Raw genomic sequence first — 19,902 nt, forward strand, 5'->3', positions numbered from 1 at the left:
CATCACCACTCTGTGAAAGAAACGTCTTGTGAAAGCGATGCGCTGTTTCTCACAGTTCTCGCCATTTTTAAAAAAAAAACAAAACAAAAAAACCAATTTGCTCCTTTAAATGTGCACAAGTAAAAGGAATGGAGCCTATTTTTTATAGGTTTATGAAAACGGCAGGATTGAAATAGATCTGCAGTGTTTATACGTTCACTGGAACCTCGTATCCGAGCAGAAGACCTTAAAGTCACGCCTAGAGCATTATAAACTTGTGCTTTAAATCCTCAGTCTGGTGCCCTCAACAAAAATAGCCAGTCGCCTCTACAACTGCTTCATCTTCTCTGGCCCCTTGTTCGCGCCTCACTATCAGCCCGTCATTCTGTACCATGACCTCCCAGACAGTCTGTTTGAGTTAAGTGTTGACAGGAGTTACAAGACTGGAACAAATGCAGCTCCTTGGGGCCGTATAAGGAAAAAACCCGGGTCTTTCAGGGAGGTGGGCACCCCTCCCTCCAGGGACCTAGACGCTGAAATTCCCACCCTATCACTTTTCAACACAGCTGGAATTGCATGATAGCCCTGTGAAATCCCACTTCTGCTCAGCGATGGACCGCCGGCTCTTGTGGCGAGAAACAAAGAACCCGAGAATCCAGCTGCTCAAGACGCCGCCGAATGTGACTGGCTGGGTGCATGAAGGCAGGCTTACAGTGCAGCTGGAAATGCTCACGTCTGCGACAGGAAGCCCACACACACACGCACATGCACACACACACACAGGAAAACATAAAAGACAAAGAACCAGAGAATGGCACTTCAAGGACATCTTAAGCAGAGAACATACCAGAAGACCTTTAGATTTTGTTTTACGACTGGCTCTGAATTAGGCATGGGCAAATGCAGTGAAAGGGTTTCAGGCATAACACAATAGACCTTACAATACAAACCAACAGGAAGTAGATGTGACCAGGATATGACTAAACTGGCTAGATTGATTTGGAACCAAAAAAAAAAGATGACTGGATATTCACTGAGGGTATGTGGGTAGTGGGAAAGGTCTGGCCAGAATGGGAATTGGGTACTGGGAGGACCGAGCATGTTATGTTGCCATAGAAACACACTGAGGGGGATTGCGATGTCATCGCATCAAAAGTGTTAAGTCAGTCAGTCAGTCAGCTAAGCTCTTAATGGTCTCTTACTGTGAAATTCTGGATACTTCCATTTCCTGATGCAGTGGAGCCACAGGGCCGTTCCTCCTCCGCGGGGGGCCACCCCCTCCTCTGCAGGGGGCCACCCAACCATGGCTCCCACGTGCTCCGGAAGCTCAGATGCACTATTGTGTCCATCACGCCGCTTAAATTAATTGTTCTGTGGGAGCAGGCAAAGATGAAAAAAGGTCTACATACCAGATACTAAACTCTACAATCCAGTTTTTGTAGACCTTGGGATATTTAAAACATGCATTGTTTTAAATTTATTAATTTTTTTTTTAATTGAGCCAGTACAAAAAAAAAAAACAGAAAAATGTAAAATATTTTAACTATGCAAACAGGAATTTGTTCCTCAAGAAATTCCCAAAATCTGCATATTCACATTTCCAGTAATACATGCATACAACTCAGCATTACAATTTACCTTTTATTTTTAAAAGCTTATGCATAATGCAGCACATGAAATACACCTTTTCAAGCAAAATTCCTTTTGTTTTCATTGTAAACGATGACACTGCCTTCGAGCGCTAGAGACCCCACAATACATCACGGGGCTGTACGTTAAAAAAAAGTGACTGCCGCACACCCGAGTTTCCGCGGCTCGCTAACTCGCTAAAATGGTGAAAGAAAAAAAAAACGCACAATGCAAAGAGCCGACAAGCAGTAGTGAAACGGTGATAAATCACCACAATGGAAAATCTGAGGATACCATGATGGAGGCTGACAGACTGGGATACGTCTGTAATTACCTATGCGTATAGGCATTAAAGGAGAGGAAGGTGCCATTGTTGTGTCTGAGGCCATGTGACAGTGAAGAACAGCCTGTGTGGTGCCCGGCGCACGGTGAGCAGAGCGGACATCGGGGGCTGATGATTGGTGGGGCTTTATGATCATCTGAGACATGTGGTCATAACGAAGGGGACTTTACACCAGTCAAAGAGAACCGGATCGGGACTGTCATGGTGTACAATGAGCCATCGGCGGTGCTGTCAGAAGGCGTCGTGAGCGTGGTTGGCAGTGAGCCGCGGGCACCCCAACCCCTTAGCCCCAATTACAATCACGGCTTTATGTGCAGAACCACAAAAAAACCCAAAAAAACCCCGACATATTTCAAATTAATAAAGCAGGCAGTTTCATAGTCGACTTAAGATCTGGTTAATCTTGCATGATTTTGATATAGTAGAGTTGGGTCCTTGGGCTCCACTTCATTCATCCTCACAGCTGAGTCACGTGACGACATATTTGAGGATCAAAGATCGCTGATCACACCGGCTACCATCTCGTGGATGGACGGGCTGCATCAGCAGCCAGTCCACGCAGGCAGTGTCTTGACTGGCTGGTGAAGGAGGCCGCTGTAGACGCGGTGCCGGGCTGCGGCGAGCCGCTCAGAGCTTGATGAGCCGCGTCGCATGCTGGTGCCGGCGCCGCTCCTTGGCGGACGCCCGGCCGTGAGAGCGGAACTGCAGCAGCTCGTCTCGGTGGTCTTCATGGTGCATGGGGCAGTACGCCTGGGGTTCACAGTGCTCCTGTGCGGACGGGAGAGAAAGGAAGCCAACGAGCTCTTTCAGCTGATCCTCGTTCATGTAGCAGACGCGGCTATGAGCGCGTAGCAGATGTCGCTGCCTGTCGGCCTCTAACTTAGCCGACGCTGCTGTCTGTTCCCTACGTTCACAATTGGTACCCGTTGTCTATGATTACTTAACGGACATCGATATCCGTCTGCAAACACCTAGTAGACACCAGTGTCTCAGCTACGACCACTTGGCTATGACGTTCAATGGATGCCGGCATCTGTCGGCTACGACCAATTAGCGGACATTGGTGTCCATAGGCTAATTTCAATTAGCGGATGTCGGGTCCCGTCGGCTTTTATCACTTACTGGACACTGGTATCCATCTGTAACATCCACTAAATGGTCGTTGGAGTCTATTGGCCGTGACCACTTAGTGAACACCGGTATCCGTCGGTTACGAACAATTAGTGGATGTTGGCGCCCATCGAATAATTTTACTTAGCGGACGTCGATATCCATCATCTTAGCAAACACCAGTATCTATTGGCTATGTTGTTTATTTAGTAAAATCACACGTTTACAGCAAAAGCGCAAGTGCAGCAGACGTGACTCCTCGAACCGCCGGATCCAGCCACGAGCGTCTCAGGTTAGCTACGCATTTTGTCGCTGGCATAGAATTCACAGCACTGTTGTCCTTTGTCGCCCACCTTGGAGGCGTGGAAGAAGTCCCTGTAGCCACCCTTGAGGATGTAGAGTTCAGGGTAGTAGAGCGCTGGGTACTCGTTCACGCTGCGGTCGTCCCTACGCAGCAGTCGGCACCTGGAAGGCAGAGTGTGAGCGGGTCAGAGGAGCTAGGAGGCGAAGTGTGAGAGAACCGGACAAGCTTTGGGACGGCGGTAGCCTCCTCACGTTCTGGGCGCCCTCTCGGAGGAGAACTCGCAGTGGAACACCAACACCAGCCGTTTGTCGGGGTGGCGGGGGCGCAGTCGCTGCTGTAGGAGATACTCTACGGCTTCATCGCTATTGGGCAAGTTCAGGGCTCCCTGAGGACGCAGATGTGCAGTTATACCAAAAAAATAAGGCGACGCATAGAAACGCCACGACTCTTCAGACAACCGCAAGAGACTCACCTTAATATGGCCGCCTTCGTACTCGTAGGGGTAACGGCAATCCACCACAACAAACGACTCCACCAGACTGCTGAAGTCGCCATTTAAGAGAGCACACATCTACATGGGGGGGGGGGGGGGGTGGGGGGTGGATAACGAGAACTCCGGTTCAGAAGTAATTTCAGTCTTTGGACTAAACTGCAGAAGGTCAAAGTACAAACAGATCGTACCTAAGTCCTGCAGATCCACATTTTGGCAAAACACTCACTGGGCAATAATCTCACATAATTCCAGCCAGCTCCTACCCGAAAATTCAAGTTAATACCAGTCGGAATTCTTTTCCAAATGCTGCGTAGCAAGAGCATGCTCTGGTACATAAGAGTGATGCACAACACTCATTTATTCAGTACAGTACCCATGAAATTCACTATAAAAACCCCCTATCCCCCACAATCGGACACATTAATCAGGCACACTCACACACCATTCACTCACACACCATTCACTCACACACCATTCACTCACACACCATTCACTCACACACCATTCACTCACACACCATTCACTCACACACGCACACCTACGGGCAATTTGGTAACTCCAGTCGGTGTCAGTTTGTTTTTGGACTGTGGGGGGAAACCGGAGAACCCAGAGGAAACCCCACGACGACACAGGGAGAACATGCAAACTCCACACACATGGAACCCTGACAGAGAATCCGGGGTCTAGACGTGTGAGGAAGCAGTGCTAACTACTGCACCCCCATGCCCCCCCCCCGATCAGACATTTCCTCAGCAACACTCAATCTTGGGTACTTGACAGTTCTGGAGCCTGAGGTTCCTGGCCTTGAGGGCACTTGGTGAACCTCTTGATGGACCTCAGACTGGACCAATTAGAATGGAAAAGACATTAAATGAGTCACAGGTGCTTGAAAAGCATGATGAGTCAGTCAATTTTGCGGAATTAATCACGGCCATAACGCCATGTTCGCCAGCTATCTGAACATCTCCCGAGGTGCCTGTCACCACAAGGCACTACTGACAGAGAGAAAACACCACCAAGGCAGTGAAACTCTGATCTGGAGACAGGAAGAGGAGAAGATCTACAGAAACCTGTCTAGACATTTCGCATTTCACAGAAACGGCTTGAGAATGACGACATAATGCTTACTGTCTCAACGGTGATATACTTCAAATCCTGGTGTCTTCCAGTTACTGTAGGCAGTGCAAACACCTAGAAGAGGCACCGAAGATACACTTTTGGTCTTCTCCCAGTGCTGCATACCCACCTCAAATACTTCAGACAGAGCGATACATGCCAACTAATCTTTGGTTCAAATTCACGGCATGTCAGACCTTGCTGAAGTCCCCGATGAGTTCTGCATTGACGCGGTCTCCTCCTAAATGATTGGCCACCTCACAGAGTGACAGAGTCTTCTTCAGGAGACACTGGGGAGGATGAGATTAACACCAGTGTTGGTTCAGGCCTCAAAACACTAGAGCGACACCTCTACCTCGGCGAGTCGACCTAATGGGACCCCACCCACTCACCCTCCGACTCTTGCGGTTTGCCGACGCCTGGTCACGTCCCTGGCCGTCCTTTTCATCCTCGGTGAAACCGGGCAGCGTCCGGTGCCGCTTCAGAGGTATGTTGGAGGCAGGAGACTCAGGGGGACGTTTCAGAACTGCCCGGTTGAGTCGCAGGGGCATGGAAGGGGAGCGGAAGAGGTGCCGACCTCCTTGGCGACTTATTGGAACCTGATTACACAAATGGGAGTCAGTGGGACTGCTCTCGCATTCGGACCTCAAAGAAGCCCATCGTAAGCAGAGGTATCCCACAGGAACAGAAGGTTATGGGAGGTATGTTCAAAGTCAGAACCATGTTACAGGTTTAACACAGCAGCTAATGCCGGGATAATTCTGTGGTGTGGCTGTTATGGTATTAAGGGATCGTGGGTCTGGCTCTGGTACCAGCCTCGTGTTAATGGAGTTTGCATATTCTTCTTGGGTTTTCTCAGTGGGTTTCATCTCATGGTGCAAAGGGTGGGCAATATAACACAGACACTGCATGCAGACAGTCTTTCACTTTGAAGCAACTAAATCACCCTCAAAGCTGAACCATATCACGCTGAATGTCAGATATAAGGGGTCAGACAATCAGCACTTTGATATGTGAGTTTTAAAAGCAACATGAGGCAAGAGTTCCAAAGAGGCCAGGTGGCCACAAAAAAAAACACCAGATTATTTAAGGTGTCAAAGGAAATGGTCTCAAAAATCATGACAGCATACGCCAAAAGCCGACAAACTGCATCTGTAAAAAGGGACAGCAGTTACACTTAACAGGAGAGTTAAACATAAAATTAGGGGCTTCAAAAATAGGTACAGATCTGAAACAGCACGTCTCCGAGCTGCAGAAAGCTGCCATTTCCGGCACAGCTGCCATTTACAACCCAGTTCTATCCGAGTCCAGTGCCCAAAGACGCATAACCTGGTATAATGGACAGAGAAGTTGAATCCCTGATGAGTGAGAAAAGTAATAAGGTCTGATGAGTCATCTTATACCCTCCCTTTCTACATCCAAATGGGTTTATGTTTGAGAAAGTAAAAATATACCTCCAACCAACAATTTCTGTCGGTAGGGGGGGGGCCATCTCCTGGGAGCCATCAGGCCCAATGACATGCTGTGCATGGCCGAGGAATATGAGGCCATTTCACACGACCAGCCCACATCACCCTTAACACGTCCTCCCCATATTCCAGCATAATATAATCCTCATATGCACCACTAAATAAATTCAAGAGTAGATTAATAAATCCCTTCCACGGCCTCCCCAATGATTAGATCTGAATACAGAGTGAGAAGCGCATTTCCTCATCCTTAATCCCCCACTTAACTAGTCCAATGACAGTAGCTAGTTTTAAAAAAAAAAATGCACACAGTTCATGGCTTGTATGATTCCAAGATACACAAACGTGGCTGTGAATCTAAAGCCCTATAAGATCTTCAATGAAAATGCATCTCTATGCGTTTGTTACTTTGTCCACTCCGTATACGATTTATGTTGATTGGCGTCTCCAAATAGTCTATAGCAGTGTTTTCCAACCCAGTCTTCAGGGACCTCCAGACAGTGCACATTTTTGCTTCCTTCCAGCTCCCAGCCAATCAAGAATAGCGGATACCTGGAATAGGGGAGCTGGGATGGAGCAAAAATGTGCACTGTCTGAGGGTTCCTGAGGACTGGGTTGGGAAACACTGGCTTATAGAGTTTGCATGAGTGTGTATCCTGTGATGAACTGTGATCCTGTTGAGTTTTCTCTCATGCCTTGTGGTTCATCGGATAGTTTCGACGCAACCCTTGCGTTTGATAAACAGTTCATGCAAAAAGGAATGGACGGACATCATACTTGCACATGGAGATTTTACATTCAGAGCATTTCAGCACGTGTCTGCACACGGCACACTCACGGAGGAGAAATCCACTTCCTGATTCATCAGGGGGTCGGACAACAGCTGGGCCATGCTGGAGGACATGTGGACCGCAACTGAACTCTGTGGCGAGGGAGGGGGATTTAAAGAACAGTAGCGGTGAGCAGACGGGAAAGAGGCAACGGAAAAACAAGACGATCACATAATAACAGGAACAAGACGAGTACCGAGAAAGAAAGGGGAAGGAAAGGAGGATGAATAGGCTCACGCTGAACACCGGATTGTGCCGTTCCGTCTGTGCCGACCTGCTTCCCGTAAATAGCACGGCAGATGAGAGGGAGGGCACTCGACCTCCAGAGTGATGTCACAGAAAGAGCGCAGACAGAACAGCGGCTCAGCCGAACAAAGCCGCTCTCTCTGAGTACGTGGTGTAGCGGCCCAGATAGGGACAGAGCGGTTCCCACCCCCAGAACAGCCCTGGCTACCTCCTCCTGCTCCGCAAAGGCCTCCATGAAGTCGCTGGCATCTCTGTCGCCCAGGAAGTCCACCGGGAGGTGGGCGGGGGCCGGGGAGATGGGGCTGCCGAGGGCAAAGGGCTCAGCACCGCCTGGCGGGAGCGAGTCTGCTGCCTGGAATGCATCTTCGCCTCGACTGCGCTGCCCCCAACTGGCCACCTGAGGATCAGATTCCCGCGCGTAAACAAAACCCCGTCTTGCTCAAAGAACCCATAAACTCACGCCACGTATGACAAAACAGGAGACCTGCAGCCAGATAAACAGGACCCCTACGCAAACACCCAGGTCACCATGGAAACCAGGCGATCCACTCTGAACTGAATGAACGCCGTGTTTGGACAGTAGCGTACAGTAATGAAAGGGAAGCTTTTGTCACAGCCCTACTAAGACTAATACACAAGTCTATAAGTAGTCCGGCGCACCAATGGAGAATAACTCCCTCACTACGCCTAGGGAGGGCCGGTCTTCTCCTGGGCGGGGCTACCTCACGGTTTGCCCTCTTAGTGACGATACTCTCAAAGAAACATAAATAAGAAACATGAGTCATCCTTCGCATTCTCAAGAGGATGAACTATTTATGTGTGTATGTATATATGGGGAATACATATGTAAATTATACTCTTCAGTAACTGAATCAAAATAATGACTCCAGGGATGAAATGCAGAGAACTTAAGGTCATCCAAAGGAAATTATAAATGGAAAAGAGACGTACAGCTAGAACAGCAGCGAGAAGAGCGGGGGGGGGCAGCATTCTGACAACTGCAGACACGGCACTTTTTAACAGGGTTAAATACACAAAATCTAGTCTGCATCACCATCTGGTGGCTCCTGTATCCAGCACAGTTACTTTGGTTACATGACTCTGCATGTGAGTCAGAGCGTCTGCAGCAGCTGCTTGGATCCTCGGGGCCCAGAGCCATGTCTCACTCACATTCTCCTTGTTGCTCTTCAGGGGCTCCTGCTCTGCTCGTCTGTCCAGCTGCTGCTTTGGGCTGCTGCACAGCAGCCGGGGCTTGGGGGGGTGGGAATGAAGTGTTTAACTGCTGTGAAACACCCCCTACGTCACCACCAGGCAGCCCAAACCCCTGACATGCTCCCCAACCTCACCAACACTGTACAATCCCCTGTGACACACCCCTCTCACACAGCCTGGACCCCCCCCCCCCACACCTCTCACACAGCCTGACCCCCCCCCACACCTCTCACACAACCCGACCCCCCCCCCCACAACTCTCACACAATCCGACCCCCCCCCCCACACCTCTCATACAGCCCGACCCCCCCCCACACCTCTCACATAACCCGACCCCCCCCCCCACACCTCTCACACAGCCCGACCCCCCCCCCCACACCTCTCACACAGCCCGACCCCCCCCCCACACCTCTCACACAGCCCGACCCCCCCCCCCCACCTCTCACACAACCCGACCCCCCCCACACCTCTCACACAACCCGACCCCCCCCACACCTCTCACACAACCCGACCTCCCCCCCACACCTCACACACAACCCGACCTCCCCCCCACACATCACACACAGCCCGACCCCCCCAACACACAGCCCGACCCCCCCCCCCACACACCTCTCACACACAGCCCGACCCCCCCCCCAAAACACCCCTCTCACACAGCCTGATCTCCCTCCCAACACGCCCTCAACATGTTCACACCTCCCGAATTATGGTCTTACCAGAAACGGCTTAAACTGCTTCAAGCGACTCATCCTAAAGACACAAAGATATTACACCTTCAGACAGCTCACTCTATAAATGTTAGTCTGCACTCTGTAATTTACATTACATGACTCTAAGGCTAGGAGGAGGTACCTGACAGCTGGAGAGTCCTTAGGCACAGGCAGTGACTCAGGCTGATCTGGAGACACGTGGAAAAGAGGTCGCAGGGAAAGAGAGACATTGTGCTTTAATTTCTATGCAAAATTTACATGAGCTACTTGTTCCCTCAAACAGGCTCCCACACCTCTGATAATGAATAACAGCTCACAGGTAGGTGTGACAAAGACCATCAACGGAGATCGCTTGTTGTCTTTAGCTTCAGATCTGTGCCCAGATACAAATGCCCCCACCCTCCCCCGGAACTCTCCGTGAAGCGCAGCCCGATGTTTCAAGTGACCGGTCTGTAATGATGATGGTTGCCGAAGCGATGGTGTGCAAACCTGCGTGGGCTTCGCTTTTCGGGGACGTCAAAAGCACGGCTACGTCCACACTCTCGTTACTGATGTTGGAGAGGTCCAGGCGCCGACACGGGGTGTCGCTGAGCGGGAAAAGAGCCAATTCAAATCAGACCCGACTTTAAAATACACAAGTGTACAGCAAACAGCTGTGGATGCAGGAAATGAGTTACGTCAGGATTGCTGAAGTGCGGATTGGCATTTCATGATCTAGGGCAGTGATTCTCAAACCAGTCCTTGGGGACCTCCAGATGGCCCACATGTTTGCTCTCTTCCAGTTCCCTAAGTCTGGGGATGCCTGAGGACAGGTTTGAGAAACACTGATCTAGGGAGATGGGAAGAGGACATCTTGCCATGAAGGGCCTCGTGTTTCATCCCATTGAGCCTTTTATCATTAGCTTTGTAACCTGGTCCACATAGAGTCTGTACCGAAACTGGAAAACCGCAGCCTGCTATCTAAGGCATTAGCTCATGTGTCCCCCACACTGCGCCTATGTAACGTAAATGCAACATCGCCAGCTGTTTACCCAGTTTGAAAGGCTCTGAGCCCCGTGAAGCACTGTGTCAGCTCGGTGACCGGGGAGGGAAATCCGTCCGGGGAAGGGGCTCCTGCAAGGGAGAGGCCAAAGCATACCGCGGGGGGGTCTGCCATGGCTGTCAGGAGAACCGCCCTAAGTTTATATGGTACATGGATACAAGTAACGGGTATGATCAAATGATTACTAAGGTGCACATATACAAATATTTCATTCTAAAGTATCGTACCTGTGATCAACACAAACGCCCTCTCTATCTACAAGCTGTAAAAAATTATAATTTGCATGCACTTCTACAGCGAACACAGTATTTTTTAATGAAACATTATGCTGTTCCAGATACATTACATTATATTAACAATGCGGTTCTATGTTGCTACAGACGTCAGGGCTGAGACTAAATTTTCTGCATCGCAAATTAAAAATCATTTTACAATTCAACAAAAAGTCAGCGAGCTGCAAATGCTGTTTAATTTCAAAGACAGACAGTGTTATTTTTGGAATGCTTAGCTCAAAGTAAAGAATCGCACTTACAATTCTTTGTAACTCGGACTCCTTCTTGTAATGTTGCCATTTAAAAGATTTTAAATTTCTCGCCAAAAAACAGCCAACAGAAACGGCGGAAATTGCATGCGTCACTTCCGCAGACGCAGAACCGAGCACCTCAATTGGATAAACTAAACGTCAATCATCGCCATGCCCAAAAAGGGAATTAATTATCTGTTGCGGAAGCTCCAGAGAATGGTCCGGCCTCAGAACACTGGGATGTGTGACGCTCCAAGTAAAAGTTATTAATCAAGAACCGATTAATGTGCCTAATCTTATCTCAGACAAGCACCAAGCACAAGTAATCCAAGAGCATCGTGTTCAGGGTAACTTTGCCGTTGTGTTTGGTATAGTCAGAAAGCAGAAAGGAAAGAACACGATTTTTGCAAGTGAGCAAAAAAATGTTGCAAGTGAGCTGTGCTCTGAAGGCACAAATAAGATGGCTGGAGGTTGGATAAGGCTAAAGCATTAACAGTGTGAGTTTATACGGGGACAATGAACAACAATTTGTCGATCTGTTGCATCTCGTGCTACGTCTCTGCTTCCAGAAGGGGTTCTGTGGCACAAGAATTTTACTGAATTCTCCGAATATATGAAAGGAAACACTTTTTTTAAAAAACATTACACCTCAGATAGGACTTGAACCCACAATCCCTGGCTTAGGAGGCCATTGGGGTTCCTGCAGAGCAAGCAGTACTACAAGAGACCTTTTCTCTTTGTAATTAAGGACATGCAGAATATCAGTATCTAAAAGGAATTGGTATTATGTTGTGGCCATCTTTGTTACACATTTCTGCCTTTATGGTCAGTTTTGAAAACTATGATATTTATACAGGGTCCTTGTATAAATGTGGGTGAGATGAAAATGCACAGTAAGTAACCGAATTTGGTGCCAAAGGGGTTAAACCCGTCTGCCTGTCTTCCATCCCTATACCAGCTGCGATTCTGCCTTTCATGTCATCATAAGGACAACCCTAAGTTTACCGTTTGCTTGATATGCTTAGTGTACAGTTCATTGATTGAACATAAATGCAATATTCACCTAATGTTTATAAGGATTATATTAGTTGTTGGTATATACCTATATTGCCTCACACCTCTGGGACCCGGGTTTGAGTCTCCGCCTGGGTTACATGTGTGTGGAGTTTGCATGTTCTCCCCATGTTGTCATGGGGTTTCCTCTGGGTACTCCGGTTTCCCCCCACAGTCCAAAGACATGCTGAGGCTAATTGGAGTAACTAAATTGTGAATGGTGTGTGAGTGTGCCCTGCAATGGGCTGGCCCTCTGTCCTGGGTTGTTCCCCGTCTTGTGCCCATAGCTTCCAGGATAGGCTCCGGACCCCCCCCCCCACAACCCAGAAGGATAAGTGGGTTGGAAAAATGGATGGATGGTATATACTGTAAAATCATACATTTTAAACCAAATCCCCCCTCGTCACGAGCAAAATATACCAAGGGTCCACGCATTTACTAAGATCCCCGTAGATCGGCCCCTGAGTTTCACAGAGATAGATGGATAGATTTCCGCTGTATTCAGTGGTATTACCGTGGTAAGTCCCACTTGCTTCTTGAACTAGTAATCATGTCTTTAATCAGTTCTGCATTTTCTTCATGAGCCACGCGAAGAGCGTGATTGACTGAGAGAACGAAGGGCCTTTTGCATCTTTGCATACCTGTGTATTATGCAAGCATCAGCGCCTTTTGTTTTGTTCAGGGCATTAATGTGCCGCGCCGGTCACACGCAGTCTTACTGAGGTGGTTATAATTACCCACAGCCATTTGACGCGCCAGACACCGGAGTGTGGGTGACGTCGGAATCCGGCAGCTCACCCAGTGTCGTGCTGCTCCTCAGCCCGCCCGCACGGCACGCATATGAACTGCGGTCTCCACGGCGGGGGAAGGCGTGGGGGTGTCTGTTCTTATGAAATGTCACTAAGGCCCCCCCTCCTCAAATCCCGTACAGGTTCATGATGCCAAATTAAAAACCAGGCAGCCTCGCTGATCCGTCTTAATAGGACTCACTGGCTTACATTAAATTAAGCATTTAAACAAATCAGCAGTGACGCATATATAATTATTCCACAAGACTTTTTCAGTTCAGGATTTAAGTTTTTGAAATCCATTGAAACCACAAAGGGTTAAAACATTCATGCTGGTAGTTTTACTATATTTCTTGCAGTATCACCGTCATGAGGCTCTTAAACCATTTCTAGTGTCATTTATGGTTCTTTAAACTCAAGATATAATATTTACACCAAGACTTTTAAAGACAGACGCACACCCCTTCCATGGACGTTCTTCGGCTGACCTGCTTACCTGCTCTTCATGGCCTCATGGCCCAAAACGTAAGGAGATCCCAGTTCCAGATGGATTCAAGCAGCGTAGCTGCCACACTGCACTGAACTACAGCCAAACAAACGGTAATGATTACCCTCTGGAGTTCCACGGGAAACCCACGGCTGAGACGTCAATTCCATCACGGGGCACATACACACACGTGAACGGGGTAATTTAAACTAGTCATTCTACTCTGGTTATCGAGCGATGCTTCACAAAATTACAGCAAGGCATGGTTTAAAAAGCCACGCTGATTTAGTATTTGCTTTGATGAAAAGCAGCTGTCCACCATCACGACTCACTGGAAATAGCTCAGGACAGGGACAGTTTCATCACTGTACACAAAAACCACACTGTTACCCTCCCTGTAGCTTTGGGATACATTTTTATTGTCACCAGCACATAAAGCCATAGTGTTTATTGTAAAATGTTCGCTTGCTGTAATAATTACTCTTTACTAGCTATAGATTGTTTGTATCAATCCAGTAGTCTAGCGCAAACTCAAAAAGAATAATACGTAAGCTTCTTAAGAAGAGACATTTTAATTCTGGGGGATTACTTCACTGATATTTACCCAACAACAATTAAAAATATTTATCCTCAATTGACAGTGACAGCAAACAGATTTAGTAAATTTGTTCCTCCAAGCTGATATGCAGGTTCTGACCCCTGAGACACGCCACACAGGGCTAAATGTTGCCCCGCTCCTTTGGGCTGGCATCTCCTCACTCCACCAGCTTTCTTAGCCCTGGTCTCCAAGAGGTGCTGGCCCTCCTGATTTACCTCCAGATGAACTTCTGATTGATGAGCCTTTTCCCCCCTCAGACTGAAATACTGCCCAAAAAAAAAAAAAACGCAAAAAAAAGTCGGAAATGGTTTTGAAGGACTATCGGTGTGCACTGCCACTGATAATTAGCGGAACTTGCTGCACTTTTCATGCTGCATTTACTCGATCTTCTGGAAAACCATTCCAGAAACCTTTGTTTTTGATGGAAAGACCTAATGAAAACCAGTGTTGTGAAGAAGATCTATCAGCCCCTATACACACACGTCTGCAAAACATCATTACTCCACAACTTAGAGGTTTTTATTCCCAGCCATTTGGGGAAGATGTTTGTGAAACAAATTTTAGAAAATGCAGGAAGATCAGCCACTGTGGCTGTACCAAACTTCCCAGCAGTTTGAGCTTCTGAAATCTGTTGATCTCTCTTTATAGACTTTGCTCCTCTGATTTTCTGCAGATCCTGCTGAATTTCTCCGGTTACTCTAACAATCCAGTCCCGTACAGACGGCCTGTGTTCATCTGCAGCGAGGCCTCAGTGCTGTCACTGTTGCTGTCACTGTCTCAGTCACTGTCGCTGTCTCAGTCGCTGTCTCAGTCGCTGTCGCTATCGCTGTCACTCTCTTCTTCGCTCTCGTCCTCCTTTTCTTCTTTTTTCACTTCCGTCTCCTCCGCGAGCCCAGAGAAAAAATCGTCCCCCACGCCAAAGGCCTTCTTGCTCAGGGACTTGAGGTTGCCGCTTTTCTTCTTCTTCTGCCGGTAATCGCTCACCATCATGGCGGGAAGGCCAGAGATATCCCAGAATTTGACCTGCTGGTCGTGGGCGCAGCTGGCCAAGAAGCGTGCGTCACGTGAACGGGCAATCTGCTCAATGGGCTCCCCGATGTGCTGGCCCACACTTCCCAGAACCCGGTTCGGCAGAAGATTGATCGCCCTGAAAGTACAAACAAGGAAGTTTGCACAAATAAAATGCCATATATTAAAGAGAAAATACTTAAATATTTCCAAATATCATTCCTTTCCCCACCATCACACAAAAAATTTTTGTAGTGTCCATAATCCCTCTAGTGGAAAATATAGGAATAGCTGTATACCCTCCTGATATCCAGCAATGCATTTTTGTTCTCTGCAAAAGGATATGTTTTTACTCATATCTCCTATACTATACTATATATGTCCTGTTGTTACTTAAAGAGGACAGTTAGAGCTTCAAGAAGACTTCACATGTGTGGGGTGTGACCCTGTCAACTTCCTTTCACATCAAAATTGTAGTCAATCCCCCCCTGGATTTCAGGAAAATATCAAAATAAGTCACTTTTCTGGCAGATGGAGAAACACAAGAACCAACGGTGTCTTGAGAAAATACCAAACTTGATCCTAAACTTAGTTCTATATTTCTAAAAATCATAGTGTGAGAAAACACTAATATTGCTAGAAGTGAAAGAAAACGTGATTTCTCAGGTAGCTTTTTATTCCAAAGATAATCTCAGTCAGGTACTAGCCCTGTTCCCCGATGAGCACGCATGCGGAGCGGCGACACCTCTGACCTGACTACGCCATCCATGGATGCGATACACAAAATGCTGTCGGTGACGGGGACGATGCAATCCACCGACTCTGCCTTGATCGCAAAGCGGTCACTAGTGGCACCAAAGCCATTCCAGTTGAAGAGGTAGATCATGCCTTCGCTAGAACCACAAACAACCTTTCGCCCACGCTGCAGAACAGGAGGGGAAGACAAAAACAGAGCCACTGGATTTAGTTTAATTCAATACAATTGATGATTAATTGATTACACAAGACTTCTTAAAATACAAGCCCAGAATCTTGGACTAGATACGTTTTTTTTTTTTTTTAATGACAAGAGTCAGTATTTTGACCTAAAAGACTTCAAAAGAACTTGCATTTTTCTAGTCAGCTCCCAGAAAAGATGAATAACTCAAAAATAAAATGTTTGTTTATAGAATTTTCTGCTGGAGTGTTCAAACCAAACAAACAAACAAACATGGTGACTGATAAAACAAAGTTTAGAGTATGCCTTTAAAGTTAGAGATTTAGGGAGCAGAGACCACCAGGACAGACCTTCATGATGGCCACAGAAGTGAGGTCCCCATCCTGGAACTCAGAGAGCAACTCAAAACGCCTCCTCTTGATGTTGAACACACCCATAGTCCCATCACCGCTGTAAACAAACAAACAAACAAAACAAACAAACGTGTGAATAAACTCTTGTAACACCCAGTGACACCTTCATTCATATTCCTCCACTCTTCCAGTTCTTGCCTTGAGGTTAACAGGATCTTCTTGGCCTGGTCAATGGTGATGCCACTTATGTAATCCTCATGGTGTTTCATGTCCATGAATGCCGTCCCCTTTCGCATATCCCACACCTTCAAGGCGCCACAATCATCCCCAGTTGCCAACAGGTTCTCATCGATTACCAGCAAGGAGTTGATGGGAACACTAGACGTTGTAAGAGAGGGAAATTAATGACTAAATAACGCCATCAGCCAACATAAATCAAAATTCAATCAGTTAACAGTAACATGACAGGACAGAACTCTTAAGGATTTTTAGTTGTAAAAGCATACGTTTAAAACTGACTAAAGTTACTAATGTCTCACCTGTGAGCCTTTGGGATGCGGGTGACAAGCTTTCCCTCCTCAACATCCATAATATGAACGGATTTGTCCTTAGACACGCTAAACAGTTCTGCAAATGCGAGAAAAGGTGAGACTGATGCAGATTGCTGTAGAGGAAAGATTTTTCAGATATTGTACCATATTCTGTAAATGGATAAGTGAAATAGAAAAGCAATAAACAAATGTTATGTCTGTGTAGGTGTCCATCAACTCACTCAGCCCATCTTGGGAAAAGGCTACCTCCCTGCACGACTTAAGGTGGTGTCCTGATGACCAGAGCTCCTTATTTCCCCCTTCTGTGCAGGAGTAGGAGTATCTGCAGCAACACACGGGCTCTTGCCATCACAAAAGCGCACAAACACACAATCGAAACAGTTCCACGGTTTAATTAGCGTGACCGTATCTTGCTTTGCAGAAAAGACAACACGGAGGGCAAGATGCAAAGGACGGCGTCAGAGCAGCTCACATATGCACACAGAAAGTATTTTGGGTGTAGAAAGCAAATGTCAACATAGAGCAAAGCAAATCCTAGAAATTTAATGTATTTTTAGGTACAAAAAAATGGGACAGGTCTGGGGACCAGGATTGCAAACCTTAAATTTGCTATTTTTACTTAGAAGACAGATTTTTTTTATACTGACAAGCCATATTTCTTACCCTATATTTATCTCTCGAAGTCTTCGAAATGATTTTACGTATTTACGGACAGGCTGAGTTCCAAACTTTTTTTACGGACTGTCCGTAAATCTACAAACGGTTGGTAACACTGAAGAGGACGTATGGTCGCCATACGTTTAACTATATCCTTGGTTACTTTATGGCGCTATGTGTTTTTGATTAAGGTGTCAGAAATACACTTAGGATATGAGTCTCACACATAGATATCACCATCGATGTCACCGGCGGCAAGGATGTCCCGCGTCGGGTGAAAAGCCAGGGTGTTCACGATGGCATCGAATTTGATATCTTCGGGAGTCTCCCTAATCCTGGGCTCTGGAGATTCCTCTGCCCCATCTTCCTAATAATAACACTTGGCTAATCACACACTGCAGTGACATCTTACATTCCGCAAGCAACGCGAAGAAAATCGTAAACCACGATGCGATCAATTTAGCCCCTCGTTGGACACTCACCTCGTCGCTTTCGTTTTCAGCATCAGATTTATCCGACAGCACAGAAGCATCAAGATCTTCCTGAAACATACACATGGTTAAATAAAACGAGTCTACAGGTAACCAAAAGGTACGAGGAGATTGCCAACAACCTCCGAAATTACATGCACTCGTGTTACTACCGTGGAGGCTGCCATCTTGAGTCAATCTAGGTCATGAAAGCTTAAAGATAAATACACTAGTAAGAATAACATTTAAATACTTATGTAACGTTGCGTCTTTATGCATTACATTATATACAAGCAAACATAATCCTTCACTGATGCTAGGGATGACACCAGTGTAAGTATTTTTTTCTGGAACTCTATATGTATTTTGGCTTTCAGGATGGATCTTCGTTGCAAGACATGCGCAGTGTAAATTTCTTGCAAGTTTATAGAACTTATTTGAACAACGTTTTGCTTGGTCTTGTAAATAGAACAATTTAATTAAAATGGAATTTGCACATTTTATCAAAATGCACAACCCCGTGTGAGGCTCGGACTCACCACCGACGCGCTAACGGCTAACCCCTTGGCTCGAGACTTGGTAGGAGAGGCAAATATGATTGGTTGTCGCTACCACGATTTGAGATCTTGAATTTTGGTAGCAGAAATCGACGAGACTGGCTGTTGCTACCAAGAGTTACCTCGATTTATGGCTTGCGGCAGGCGCTAATGAGGCAGATACACACTGCTTTTCGTAAGATATACATCACCGTAAATAACTACTATGGTCTTCATAAGAGCGTGCTTACACTTACCATGCTACTTCAGATTATCAGATTGACGTGTCTAGCGGCGGAAGCGCAGGTTCTGTACCGCTCCAATACTGTGGAGCCCACTAAGCAAGAATATTTAGTTTGAATATTAAAGTGTGTTTGATTACGATCCAAGCAAAAACAGCACTGCCCCGTGTGAGGATCGAACTCACGACCTTCAGATTATGAGACTGACGCGCTACCTACTGCGCTAACGAGGCGTCATACATGTGCTTTTCCTTAAGGTTAAATCATCATAAATAACCATTGTCTCCATTTAAGAAAAGTGTTGCATGTCTGCATTTAACATGGTACCCCTGACAGAAACATAGAAAAGTACGTCACTGCCCCGTGTGAGGATCGAACTCACGACCTTCAGATTATGAGACTGACGCGCTACCTACTGCGCTAACGAGGCTGATGCACGCCCCTTCCGTTACGATGACATCACCGTAAATAACTACCATTGTCTCCTTTTAAGAACGGGGTCGCATGCTTGCATTTAACACGGCATGTGACATGTGAACTTCACAGGAACATAGAAAATACGATTACGTCACCATAAATGACCACTGCTCTACTGAGCTGATGCATAACTGTTCTCTTAGTATTACATCGCCACAAATAACCACCATTTGTATTTATTATGTTACTGACGTGCGAGCTGCAGAGAGACATGGAAAAATATTCAAGTGCCCCGTGTGAGGATCGAACTCACGACCTTCAGATTATGAGACTGACGCGCTACCTACTGCGCTAACGAGGCTACTGCTCTTTATTTTTTCCTAAGATTATTTAACCATAAATAACTACCATGGTTGTAATTTAAAATTTATACATGCTTACATTTATCATGCTGTTCTTAACATAACTGCACAGAAACATAGAAAAAAAGTACTGCCCCGGGTGAGGCTCGAGCTCACGACCTATGCAACTGACACCCTACCTACTGCGCTAACAAGGCACCAGCAAACTGCTCACCAATAGCTGATCAGGACTATTGACATTATCATTTCCTGTAGCAGATCAGCATACTTGCCTCACACCACCAGGACTGGGGGTTCGAATTCTGCCTGTGCAGAATTTTTTTCCTTCACGGTCCAAAGACACAGAAAAATCAAGCATCCAATAGCAACCAATCACACAACGTCAGACTGCATTGTGACAACCGTAAAGTTTGGTTGGGGAGGGATAATGGTATGGG

At 46.8% G+C, this 19,902-nt stretch overlaps 2 protein-coding genes and 3 non-coding genes across 8 annotated transcripts; all 5 read right to left on the reverse strand.

The window, feature by feature from the left end:
* Positions 1-1,606: 1,606 nt before the first annotated feature.
* LOC111850200 (M-phase inducer phosphatase 1-B) lies at positions 1,607-11,093 on the reverse strand. Its single transcript, XM_023823860.2, has 15 exons — positions 11,016-11,093; positions 10,473-10,599; positions 9,931-10,028; positions 9,584-9,629; positions 9,448-9,481; positions 8,690-8,770; positions 7,728-7,916; positions 7,282-7,365; positions 5,367-5,573; positions 5,172-5,264; positions 4,987-5,049; positions 3,838-3,936; positions 3,617-3,750; positions 3,415-3,526; positions 1,607-2,719 (listed from the first exon to the last, which is right to left on the reverse strand). The coding sequence occupies exons 1-15, from the start codon at positions 11,053-11,055 to the stop codon at positions 2,579-2,581; spliced, it is 1,548 nt and encodes a 515-aa protein (XP_023679628.2). The 5' UTR covers positions 11,056-11,093; the 3' UTR covers positions 1,607-2,578.
* Positions 11,094-13,732: 2,639 nt separating this feature from the next.
* wdr55 (WD repeat domain 55) lies at positions 13,733-19,042 on the reverse strand. Of its 4 annotated transcripts, none has more exons than XM_023823575.2 (9): positions 18,702-19,039; positions 17,921-17,980; positions 17,663-17,805; positions 17,003-17,103; positions 16,770-16,857; positions 16,429-16,608; positions 16,228-16,327; positions 15,693-15,862; positions 13,733-15,079 (listed from the first exon to the last, which is right to left on the reverse strand). In XM_023823575.2, exons 1-9 carry the CDS (start codon positions 18,702-18,704, stop codon positions 14,740-14,742), a joined length of 1,185 nt encoding a protein of 394 aa, XP_023679343.1. In that variant the 5' UTR covers positions 18,705-19,039; the 3' UTR covers positions 13,733-14,739. The 4 variants fall into 4 exon arrangements, with proteins under 4 accessions (XP_023679343.1, XP_023679334.1, XP_023679364.1 ...); XM_023823566.2 differs by lacking the exon at positions 18,702-19,039 and adding an exon at positions 18,082-18,316; XM_023823596.2 differs by lacking the exon at positions 17,663-17,805 and having other exon boundaries at positions 18,702-19,042.
* trnam-cau (transfer RNA methionine (anticodon CAU)) lies at positions 18,847-18,919 on the reverse strand. The gene has a single exon. It is a non-coding gene; the product is annotated as a tRNA-Met (tRNA).
* Position 19,043: 1 nt separating the features above from the next.
* On the reverse strand, positions 19,044-19,116 carry trnam-cau (transfer RNA methionine (anticodon CAU)). The gene has a single exon. It is a non-coding gene; the product is annotated as a tRNA-Met (tRNA).
* Positions 19,117-19,391: 275 nt separating this feature from the next.
* Positions 19,392-19,464, reverse strand: trnam-cau (transfer RNA methionine (anticodon CAU)). Its single transcript has one exon. It is a non-coding gene; the product is annotated as a tRNA-Met (tRNA).
* Between the last annotated feature and the right edge of the window lie 438 nt (positions 19,465-19,902).

This window comes from Paramormyrops kingsleyae, chromosome 24 (genome assembly GCF_048594095.1).
Source record: "Paramormyrops kingsleyae isolate MSU_618 chromosome 24, PKINGS_0.4, whole genome shotgun sequence".
Classification (NCBI taxonomy): domain Eukaryota; kingdom Metazoa; phylum Chordata; class Actinopteri; order Osteoglossiformes; family Mormyridae; genus Paramormyrops; species Paramormyrops kingsleyae.